Source organism: Sodiomyces alkalinus (genome assembly GCF_003711515.1).
Source record: "Sodiomyces alkalinus F11 unplaced genomic scaffold SODALscaffold_8, whole genome shotgun sequence".
NCBI classification, from domain to species: domain Eukaryota; kingdom Fungi; phylum Ascomycota; class Sordariomycetes; order Glomerellales; family Plectosphaerellaceae; genus Sodiomyces; species Sodiomyces alkalinus.
In genome coordinates, this window is record NW_021167086.1 from 911,141 (window position 1) to 922,332 (window position 11,192).

Consider the following 11,192-nt stretch of genomic DNA (forward strand, 5'->3'; position numbering starts at 1 on the left):
TTGCACAGGCGAGGGGGTCCTATTCGAAGACGAGAACAAGGAGACGCCGGAGAGGAGAGCTACCCATCTCCGTGTACGCCAGACTCCCACAGGGGTCTTTTTTCCCCCCTCTCTTTTTCTTGCTCCCCACGATCTGGTCTTTTCTCCTCCTTGGCCACTCTTTAATGGGCCTCGGGTCTCTTTCTTCGACGAAATCGGTAACAGGAACTCGCTGCATTTATCTCTTTCTTCTACTTCTCGTACAGACAGGAAGCATACGGAGTACTAACGGATAATCGAGTACTTTCACTCTCCCAAGGAAAGGCCGGGGGGGAAGCGGCGAAGGGATATAGTAGCGTGGCAGATATACACGCATTCTCTATGTAGTAAGATATCTTAGTCAGCAACATTCTTCGTGCTGTACCCTATGTAAGGGAGTTGACCTTATCTCGTGTTCTTGTACCGTGCAGGTTTACGAGGACTATCCAGCTAGACCGAGACACGGGAATCGATAATAATGGAATACCCATGCGTAGGTACGGAGTAGGTTGATCCCCTCTGGGAAGTAGCGAGCGACCGGGCATCGCTCCTCCCCTTCCGTTTCGAGGCTACGTACGAAGTACAGAGTATTTCTATTTCTAGAGGTACAGGTACAGGTACCAATGAGTACCTTACCCATATGCGTATCTGTACTTCTTATTATTTGCTCATTGTACGTGTATATCATTTCGCATTCACCCAGGATTCTTTCTAACGGCTTCCCGTTACTCTCCCCATATTCTTCACAAATTCCCGCACCCGACCATTTTTGAACCCGCAAGCCACCATGGAAAACGGTAATCAAGGACTCAGTTATGACTACCCCGTGCATAATTTCAAGCACATGTGCAGGTGCAGACCTGAATAGATTTCGAAGAGTCAAAGGGGAAGGGTGAATAAGTTCGTTACACGATACGCACCGACAATCGATGATCCTATGTACGATCAATGGAGTCGACCGGGTCGGAGAGTCGGGGGGATTGAATAGCAAAGGCGAACGAGTCTGGTCGAGTCGGGGCAACAAGTCCCCGACTGAACCCAGTAAAAACGGAGGAGACGAATCTCCGACTTTCTTCACCTTGTCGGCTTGTCATCGTCTTGGCTGGCACGAAACTCCGCCGCCATGACCAATTACGCACGACAATCTCAAACCTCACTTCTCCATCTGATGGACATTTATTACCTATAACTACAGGCAGCAGCTTTACCACCGATATCATCAGGCTTTGCTTCATAGAAGCAGAAAGGAAAATAACGTCTTGAATTGCTGACAGGGGCTGCAGTTTGTCAATCCCGCAACAACAACAACAACAACAACAACAACAACAACAACAGAAGGGCCCTATTTTCCCCGTCGTACAACCTGCGACTTGCCTCGTCCTGTTCAAGCGAGTCCGACGCAACCCACCGTGTGGTTCCATCATCGGCGCGACCGACCACTGACTAGTGACCGACCACCCTATCTCCTGGGACTCTGCCCACTAGCACACTATCATACTACCAAGCCAGAGACACCTCGTGAAGCACTCGCCATGGGCCTTCCCTGGCGTTTCATGTCCATAAGCTCTCTGGCTACCGCCATCTTCCTGGCCTCCCAGCATCCGCACCGCTCAAAATGGGATTTCCTGGCCACCTTCACGGCCACCTGGTCCCTTTTGTTCCTGGCTTGGGCCGTTTGGGCCGTCTTCCTCTGGCCCAAGCTCTTCTCTCCTCTGCGAGGACTGCCCGGGCCTGAGGGGGGGCACTGGCTCATGGGCCAGTATCACACCATAAGAAGCCAGCCTAGCGGGCGCCCCCAGACAGAATGGTATGCAGTGCGGTTTCTTCTCCTTCTTTCTTTTTTTTTCTATTTGTTTTTGCTTCCACACATCCTGATACCTCTTTAGGGTCAATAACATCCGCCACGACGGTCTCATCCGCTACCTCTTCCTCTTCAACCAGGAGCGCGTCCTCGTCACGTCCCCCAAGGCCTTGGCCGAGGTACTGGTTACTCGTAATTACGACTTTGTGAAGCCCGCCGCCGTGAGGTGGTCCGTCAGCACCATCCTCGGCGTCGGCCTCCTCCTTGCCGAGGGCGATGAACACAAGCTGCAGCGCAAGAAGCTCATGCCCGCCTTCGCATTCCGCCACGTCAAAGACCTCTACCCCGTATTTTGGTCCAAATCTGTCGACGGCGTCCGCGCCATGACTGAGCAGATCCTCACCGACTCTAACAAGACTGATGATGATCCGACCTCAACAACGACCCCGCCCACCGCCATGTCTGTCCTCGAGATCGGCGCCTGGGCTTCGCGCATCACCCTCGACATCATCGGTGTCGCCGGGCTCGGCCATGACTTTGGCGCCATCCGCGATCCCGACAACCCCCTGGTCGTCACCTACCAGCGCGTCTTCAAGCCGTCCCGACAAGGCCAGCTCCTCGGTCTCCTCGGTCTTTTCCTGCCCGGCCGGCTCGTCCAGATGCTCCCCGTCAAACGCAACGAAGACGTCGTCCAGGCCTCCCGCGTCATCCGCTCCACCTGCCGCGACCTCATCCGCGAGAAGAAGGAGAAGCTGGCCCAAAAGCAGCTCCCCGACATGGACATCTTGTCCGTCGCCCTGGAGAGCGGCACCTTCACCGACGAGAACCTCGTGGACCAGATGATGACCTTCCTCGCCGCCGGCCACGAGACCACCGCGAGCGCCATGACCTGGGCCGTCTACATGCTCTGCCTCCACCCGGACGTGCAGTCGCGTCTCCGCGCCGAGATCCGAGCCCACCTCCCCTCGCCCGACCACCACCCGGGCTCCGACTCGGCCACCGTCACCGCCATCGACATTGACCGCCGCCTGCCCTACCTCTCCGCCGTCTGCTCCGAGGTCCTGCGCTACTTCGCCCCCGTGCCCATGACCCTCCGCGAGGCCGCCGTCGATACCAGCCTCAACGGCCAGAAGATCCCCAAGGGCACCCGCATCATGCTCTGCCCGTGGGCCGTCAACAAGGACGTCTCCCTGTGGGGGGACGACGCCGGCGTCTTCAATCCGGATCGGTGGCTGGCGTCGTCCGGGCCGTCGGCGGCCGGCGAGAACAGCGAGGGGGACGGCGGCGGGGAGAAGGCCACGACGAGCGGCGGCGCGAGTAGCAACTACGCCTTCATGACCTTCCTTCACGGGCCCCGGAGCTGCATTGGGCAGGGCTTCGCCAAGGCCGAGTTTGCCTGCATCCTTGCTAGCTGGATCGGGCGGTTCGAGTTTAGCTTGAAGAACGAGGAAGAGTATGACGAGAATAAGGTGGATATCAAGTACGGTATTACGGCGAGACCTGCGAAGGGGTTATATGTGAATGCCACTGTGGTTGAGGGGTGGTGAAGACATGTGTGAAAACGTCCCTGGGCATGGCGCGGTTAATGTTTAGATAATTAAGTGTAGGGGGGGGGGCGATGTTATGTAACGATGAATTATTACGAGACGGGTTAAATTGATACCTAAAGGTACCTTAGGTTCTTCATATATCTAGGTACCTTGTGTATCTACTGAGTTACGAGCTACTCGGTGTCATTTGGGAGTACTATGTGTTTGTATACCTAGTATGAGGACGTACTCGGGGCGGCAACTGTTACCTAGGTACCTTAGGTGCCCTGATGATAGCATTTATTCATATACACGATGTATCTCGTCGAGGACAGTTGGATCAGATTTCTACCAAGGTACACTCTACACTCTTACCTGCCAGGCCATCCTGCCTCTTGTTATCCGGAATCATGACTGTATGGAATATTCATTGACGCCAACAACGGAAAGAAACCAAAACGCTCACCACTCATCATCGTGGTACATCATCATAAATCATGTATAACATAAAAGGCGGCAAAGGGAATCAACACCACCGCTCATGCGGCTCCCTCCACTGAACACCCAAAATGTCAAAGATGCGCCTCTCGTCGCGGCCCTCGACCAACTCCCCGTCCGTGACCTTGGCGCGGCCAGGACCCCGCAGCACATCCCGGTACAGCCCCCGCTGGTTGAGGCGCATGCCCTTTCTGGAGGCGAGGAGACGCATGCTGCGGTTGAAAATGTCGTTGCCCGTGAAGTAGATGAGGGCGGCGCCCAGTTCCGTCTCGGGCACGACCAGGAAGTCGATGCGCCTCCAGATCGGCGGCCGGGACTCGGTGGTGGCAGTAGTGTTGTCGCCGTCAGTTACATTGGCATTGACATTGGTGCTTTTCCTGTAGCGGCTTGCCACGGACAAGGGAAGAACGCAGCACCCGTGCCATTTCCCGCCGCCGCCGCCGCCGCCGTCCCCCGCATGGCGATGCCGTGTGGCCGCCAATGTCGCAACGAGAAAGCCCTGCGCCTCCAGGGCCTGCGTCAGGGCGCGCAGCAACGGGAAGAGCTCCCCCGCGGAGGAGGTCCCGGGCTTGGTGAGGATGAAGTCGATGTCGCCGCTCGATTCGGCGCCGCGGCGGTAACTGCCCCCGACGATGAGGCCCATGTTCGGGTCCACTTGCGCGGCGGCGGCGCGGACGACGGACGCCAGGGCCTCGACCTCCCAGCGCGGGATGCGCGTGTTGAGGTCGTCGAAGTGGTCGATGCCGACCCGCTGGCTCGCCGACAGCCTGGCCTTCGCGCGGAGGTCGTCGAGGGTCCGGTACCCCTGGGCCACCCAGCGGGCGGCCTGGGCGGTCCCGACGCCGTAGATCTTCAGGAACAGCTGCAGGGCCTCGTCGGCGGGGTCCTTGGACGCGTTTTCGAGCCGTTGCAGCCTGTCGGTGGCGACGATCTCCTCGATCTTGTCGGCGAGCCGCGTGCCGACGCCGGGGAGCCGGATGGCCTGCGCGGCCGTGGTGATCTTGGTGCGCTGGCGTTTGAGGAGGGAGATGACCTTGCGGTAGGCGATGGGGCGCCAGGTGTCGTTGGTTCGGCTGTAGTAGTCGCACATATGTTGGAGCACCTCGATGGTGCGGGCGTTGGGGTTTTCCCGGTGGCCGACCTTGGTGCCGGCCCTGTGGCAGGCGAACCTGTCTTCCCAGGTGATGTCCTTACGGTTGCTGGACCTGGTCGGTCTTTGTTTCTTGGGACTGCGATCATCCGCCGAGCCGTCATCCGAGCTTGCGGCTTGCTCCGATGCGTCGTGGGGACCGGCTTCCTCTTCGTCTTCCTCCAACGGCAAACCTCTCAGCTGCTGCATTTGGGAGATGTACTCGGATAGCTCGTCATCCCGTTGTATAGGTCCTGATTCGGATGTTCTGTTGCCTCGTTCCTGGTCTCTAGAACCTCGCCGTTCCACTCCAGAGATACCATTCGTGGAAGTGCTGGGCCAGAGTTGCGATGAGCTGCCATCTTCTTCCCGACCTTCTTCCCTGTCGCTCTTCTCCATCGACTCCTCGTCCCTAGACGGAGTCCCTGGAGGTGGTACATAATCACAGCGCTTCGGATTATTGGGAGCAGGTTTCAGTGGGAGGGAGGAGTCGGCGGGGGGCGAGGGCTCAGCAGACTCCACCAGAGGCTGCTTTTTCGACGACAAGTCCGGAAAACCTGTCACGTAGTACTGGTTCTGGTTGGGGTTCAGCAAGTTTCGGAACTCGACGCAGTCCAAAGGATAGGTCTCGTTGACCAGGACGGCCGACGGGGCGCCGTTAGCGGACGAAAGGATAGGTTCGATGTTCTTCCAGCAGAGGCTCTTGTCTACAATGATGTGCGAAGCCTGCTTCAGAGCTCTCGTCCAAGTAGCACCATGCTCCTGGGCCTTGCGGATGCGGATCCGTCTGGCAGGGGCGATGTCGTCGTTGGGGATGAAGTAGAAGGAAAAGCCCTTGAATATTTGTTGGTTTTCGGGAACGAGCTTGATGGCGGCGTCCCTCTTCCGCTTCTTCGGGTTCGTGGATGTGGCTGCGGCTGCGGCCGGGAATGTGGCTGAACCGACCAGACGGGGAGGGAAGAGCTGTCTAGCCAGCGGATTCGGATTCGGAGTCGGTGTCGGCGCCGGTGCCGAGATGGTCCTGGATAGACGTAGCCGGCGAGAAGATGCACGCGTGGAGTCTGGGATGCGCGATTCACCGGTGGTACTTGGACCCCGGCCATCTTCGTCTTGGACTGCATCACCGCATCTGCTCGCCGGCCTGTTGATCTTGGCCAGCGGGGTTCTTTCAAGAATGGGAGTTGTCGCTGGTCGAGAGGAGTCTACTGCTACTGCTGGAGATGGTGAGGATCGAATATTCTCTCTGGACGAAGAAGAGATGAGAGCCTTCTTCGGTGCTCTTTTGGTTCTTGACCGGAGAGCTTGCTTCCATCGTTGCCTGTCCTTTTCGGTCTCGTCATGAACCCCAACCCCATCGATATCTTCGCCACCCGAGTCGCTCAACTTGCTCAGTTGGTCAAGCTCTCGGAAGAAGGCCTTCTTATCCTCGAGTGATGGCTCCCTGAAGTGCATGAGGGATCTGGAAACGTCATGAGAGGAGAGACGGTAGTAGTGTGAGTGTGAGACTTGGAGGTGTAATTACATGTCAGATCGAGGTACAGCGACGGTAAATGAAACCGAAAAAAGAAAAAGACGATAAAGAAGAAGAATAAAGTGTACTTGAGGAGGGTTACCTCTGAATATATAACCGAGGCTCGTACAGGCACATTATTTGAAGACGCAGATGCAGTGTCACTCCTGTGGAAGTTTGGAGGTGTAAGGTGTTCGTTCGTGAGGTGTTCGCAGGCAGAAGCACGTGCCAAGTGCGTAAAGGGCATAAACACACAGTAATCAGTGGGGTCCCGTTGGAAACTCGCTTGATTGGTTGCGACAAGCTCTACACGTGTATCCGTTCAAAAGTGACGATTATGTCAGCCATTCCCTCGACCATCACGAACTTGCGGATTCCAAAGGTCAACTTCTCCGGACACTCAAAGGAATTATTTGACGGTTTCTTTAAAAACAATTTGGTTGGACCAAGTCATCCAAAATCAATGCACAGGCTATGTAGGGGGGTAATGCCCTTTGCTTTTCCCAACTGCAGTCACCCGCCTGTTCCCAAAATTTGGCCCTAATTTTGCCCCTATATTTCTTTCTGCGTGTATATATACATACGGATACGCTCGCTGGCAGTCAATATACAGGTAACAACCATGTTGCAGAACATATATACCTTGAGGTACCTTATATAAGTACCTTATGAAATACAATTAAACATCTCGGTACCTTGATAAATAACCGACCAAGCGTCAAGGCCATGGCTTGAACCCACTACCTTACCTACCACAACCTCAACCAACCCCCCTCCATGCCTCATCGAGGTTGCGCATAGGGGTTGGGGGAATACTGCGAAGACGACCCCGCAAAAGTGCGAGCATCCATCAACGGGATATGGTTCTTCTCCACCGGGTTGAAAGGCACCGCCATGCTCGAGTACGCGCTATCGGCCTCGTTCTCGACATCGTTGAGCACCTCCCTCGTCAGCTCGACGTAGTCGTACGCGAACTCGCCAATCTCGGCGTCGTCGATGCCCAGGATCTCCGCCTCCTCGCTGGCCCGCAGGCGCAGCCCGGGGATCATGTTCAGCAGGAACAGGATGAGGCAGGTGCCGACGAAGGAGTACAACCCGCCCGCGAACGAGTCGGCCAGCTGGTAGACGAGCTGCATCCAGTTGCGGTTCAGCCAGCCGCCCTTGATGACGGTCGTGTTGTCCAGCGCCGCGATGTAGTCGGCCGCGAAGAAGGCCGTGCAGATGTTGCCGACGAGGCCGCCGATGCCGTGCACGGCGAAGATGTCCAGGGCGTCGTCGATGCGGAGGAGGAACTTGAGCTTGGTGGCGTAGTTGGCGAGTCCGGCGCCCAGGGTGCCGAAGATCAGGGCGGACCAGAGGGGTACGTAGCCTAATTAATGGGTGAGTCGGGTCTCTTTTATCGTCTACCGTTTCTCTTTTTTCTTCTTACCTGAACCTGGGGTGATGGACACAAGCCCCGCCACGACGCCGGAGCAGAACCCCACCGTCGACCACTTCCTCTCCAACCTGTAGTCCAGCACGCACCACGTGACGCCACCGATGCAGGCCGACAGGTTGGTGACGGCAGCGGCCATGATGGCGCGGAGGTTCGCCGACAGGGCAGAACCCGCATTGAAGCCGAACCAGCCGACCCAGAGGAAGACGGTGCCGATGACGATGTGGGTGACGTTGTGCGGGCGGTAGTTGAGCTCGTGCGTGCCGTGGCCGCGGCGCTTGCCGAGCATGACCGAGTAGGCCAGGGCCGCGGAGCCCGAGGCGATGTGGACGGGCGTGCCGCCGGCGAAGTCGAGCCCGCCCATGCGGTTGGACCAGCCCGACGGGTTCCAGGACCAGCAGGCGATGGGGTCGTAGATGAGCGTGGCCCACACGAACATGAAGATGACGCAGGGGAGCATGCGGCCGCGCTCGGCGACCGCGCCCGTGGCGAGCGCCACCGTGATAGCCGAGAACATGCCCTGGTAGATGGCGAACATGAGGTCCGGGACCGTGTCGGACCCGACGGACGGCCGGGCGAGGACGCCGCGGAAGCCGAAGTTGGCCAGGTCGCCGATGAAGGGCCCGGCCGTGTGCGAAAAGGTGAGGGAGTAGCCCCAGAAGAACCACTGGATACTGGTGATGGCGGCCGACATGACGGAGAGCCAGATGAGCGACAGGGCTGATTTCCTGCGGGCGAGTCCGGAGTAGAAGAACCTAGGGCGGGGGCCTGGGTCAGCTATACCGAGATGAGGAAAACAAAAAGAAGGCAATATAAGAAAAGGAAGGGAAAACGAAGGGAGGAAATAGAACATACCCGACACCTGGAATCATGAGCATCACGAGAGCAGTGGCCATCATCGTCCAGGCAATGTCACCAGCCTGTGCAAGGGGGCAGAGAAATGGTCAGCATGAAAGAACTCGGTCGAAAATATGAAGAGAAGAAAAAAAAAGAAGAAGAAAAAACATCACACATGAGGGCGAAAGATAATGGACATGACAATCGAGAATGTCTACTAACCTCATACCACACGTTGAGATCATGTTGAAGCGGGTTGCCGCCTGAATCCCCTGTGCCATTGTAGGGAAGCTTAGGGATATAGTTGAGGTTGTCAAGGTCGATTCCTTCGACCGTGCCGCTTGTCGCCATGTTGTCTGTGCCGGCGAAGCTGCCGGCTGACGGATAATGCTGGACGTCCCAGATGCAGAGGCAGAGATAGTGTCACCGTGGTGTAGCACACGGGCAGCCGCGGCCGGTGCTGACCCACAGCCGGATCCGTGACGATGGCAGACGCTCCGGGTCGCTAATAACCGGGCCGTGAAGGACGGGGGAAGAAAAAAAAAGAAAAGAGAAAAAAGAAAGCGTCGAGTAAAAGGCACTTTGGGTCCCACGAAGCCACGCACGATGAACTTGGCGGGCGCTATGTGTGATTAAGGTACCTATCGGTCAATGTATCGTATCGTAGGCGGCCTTCAGCTTGGTGTTTACCAAGCCGCGTCTGCACCCCGTCAATGGTTTGTCGACAACCCCCCGGCGCAATAGAGAGCGAGATAGGCGATAGGAAAGAGACGAGAAAGGAGATGCAAGTTCAAATGAGAGGGTCGTCGCAGAGCGGGAAGGGTGAGAATAGCTGAAGGGAGAAGGATTTGACAGGATGCGAGATGTCCAAGAAATTTTGGTAGAGGAAGACTGGGGGAAGGAAGTCTCAAGAGTGACGGCAGACGGCAGGCGACGGCGGCGCGTTGATCAAAGACTGACGGTGCGCCTGCAACGGACTGGTCCGGTTGGGATTGAGTGGTTTGGGTGCTCGTTTGGGTGAGGGTAGGAACTGCTTCAGCGGGCGCAAGGGACGGGTAGTGCGGGCGTTCGGCTGTGGGTTGTGGGTTGTGGGTTGTGGGTTGGGGGAGAGACGGCTTAATAATAAATAATAAATGCTCGACTTTTTCTTCTTTTCTTCTTTTCTTCTTTTCTTCTTTTCTTCTTTTCCGGCGTACAATTCACCCGTCCATCTCCATCTGTTCAGAAGACCCAAGCAAGATACGTTGTAACATGAAAATGAAGTACCCCCGGTCGCTTCTTGCACCTGCACCTGCGAAGGCTTCCAATATAAATATCCGTCCGTCCTCCGTCGCCCTCGCCTCCTGTCCGTCCCACCCACTCGGTACTTCTTCCGTACCAGGTATAGTTGTAGTCTGGCGTGGGTGGCCACACTTGTTACGAAGTAAGTGTACACTACTTTTCTCCGTCGTACTGATTGGCGATCTTCTCCCTTGACTTGGAACCCCCGTCCAGGGTTCAGGTTTGACCCGCCACTGTGATGGGTGGCCAAGCCGTGCCCTGAGCAAGGAACACTCCTCACTTTTGACGGCAAGGGAATAAACAGATCCAGTTTCCGTCTTCTTTACCATTTTTGACGAACGAGTTGGGCAAGTCGATACGATGCATCATGCCAGTACCAGACCAGACCTTTAGCTTACTTTTAGGTTAGGTACCTTATAATACGGGGGGTACTTCCCGTGATCTCCTATCTCTGGAGGTGGGGGTCTGAGTGCTGACAGGGGGGTCCGAAGATAACAAGATAACAGATAACTGCATGTGGTGAGAGACATGTCCACGTACTGAGTAATGTACCTCAGGTATTAATGACAGACATCTCTCTGCTCGATAACCCACGACAGGAGGTCAATGCGAAAGTCTGCAAAGGACCCTCACTTGTTCGATGATAATCAGATATTCGGAAAAGCCTTCATGTGGATTCTCGTCCGTGGCCTTGTGTTTCGACAAGCTGGAGAAATTCACGCATCGTCCTTCTGGTACGAAGCATCGTACCTCAAGGTACTGATGCACTAATAAAGGAAGGTCCAAAGTATCGGGAGCATGTCGTCTGTGTAGATAAGTCCGTTGTGTGTGATTGGTCAGCTGCGTCTTCCCCAGACCCGATCAGTAGGAGCTTGGTCTTTGACATTTACGACGTTATTACTAAGTAAGGTATTGTGTGTTTACCGTACAACGTACAGAAGGAAAACCACCCCAAATGCAACTTTTGCGCTGTGGCGGACAACCCGTTCTGATCAACAGCTGCAACAAAATCCTACACGTGTACAACATCACGCAATACAACCCCTCCACTATATCAAGTCGCCACCTTAAATATCCGCCGTGTGACCACCATACACGTAGTGCTCCAGGCCGTGGATGCAAACATCCAGCCCGAACCAGCCGCCCCCCCCCCC

The 11,192-nt window shown here is 56.1% G+C and overlaps 4 protein-coding genes across 4 annotated transcripts in view; 2 read left to right on the plus strand and 2 right to left on the minus strand.

The window, feature by feature from the left end:
* Window positions 1–1,200: 1,200 nt before the first annotated feature.
* On the plus strand, window positions 1,201–3,605 carry SODALDRAFT_211323 (cytochrome P450). The gene is made up of 2 exons (XM_028607278.1): window positions 1,201–1,825; window positions 1,905–3,605. The coding sequence occupies exons 1-2, from the start codon at window positions 1,551–1,553 to the stop codon at window positions 3,364–3,366; spliced, it is 1,737 nt and encodes a 578-aa protein (XP_028464748.1). The 5' UTR covers window positions 1,201–1,550; the 3' UTR covers window positions 3,367–3,605.
* A 262-nt stretch (window positions 3,606–3,867) lies between these two features.
* On the minus strand, window positions 3,868–6,427 carry SODALDRAFT_314645 (hypothetical protein; the record flags this gene model as incomplete). Its single annotated transcript, XM_028609264.1, has 1 exon — window positions 3,868–6,427. One exon carries the CDS (start codon window positions 6,425–6,427, stop codon window positions 3,875–3,877), a length of 2,553 nt encoding a protein of 850 aa, XP_028464749.1. The 3' UTR covers window positions 3,868–3,874.
* Window positions 6,428–6,957: 530 nt separating this feature from the next.
* On the minus strand, window positions 6,958–9,108 carry SODALDRAFT_341078 (ammonium transporter 1; the record flags this gene model as incomplete). Its single annotated transcript, XM_028613014.1, has 5 exons — window positions 6,958–6,982; window positions 7,302–7,854; window positions 7,915–8,675; window positions 8,776–8,840; window positions 8,980–9,108. The coding sequence occupies 5 exons, from the start codon at window positions 9,106–9,108 to the stop codon at window positions 6,958–6,960; spliced, it is 1,533 nt and encodes a 510-aa protein (XP_028464750.1).
* A 1,536-nt stretch (window positions 9,109–10,644) lies between these two features.
* SODALDRAFT_361784 (hypothetical protein) overlaps window positions 10,645–11,192 on the plus strand; it is a gene marked incomplete at both ends in the record, with an annotated part of 839 nt that continues 291 nt past the window's right edge. The window contains 3 exons of the mRNA XM_028614412.1: window positions 10,645–10,794; window positions 10,879–10,902; window positions 10,977–11,023. Of these exons, the coding sequence (XP_028464751.1) occupies window positions 10,645–10,794; window positions 10,879–10,902; window positions 10,977–11,023 (221 nt within the window). The remainder of the gene's footprint in view (window positions 10,795–10,878; window positions 10,903–10,976; window positions 11,024–11,192) is intronic.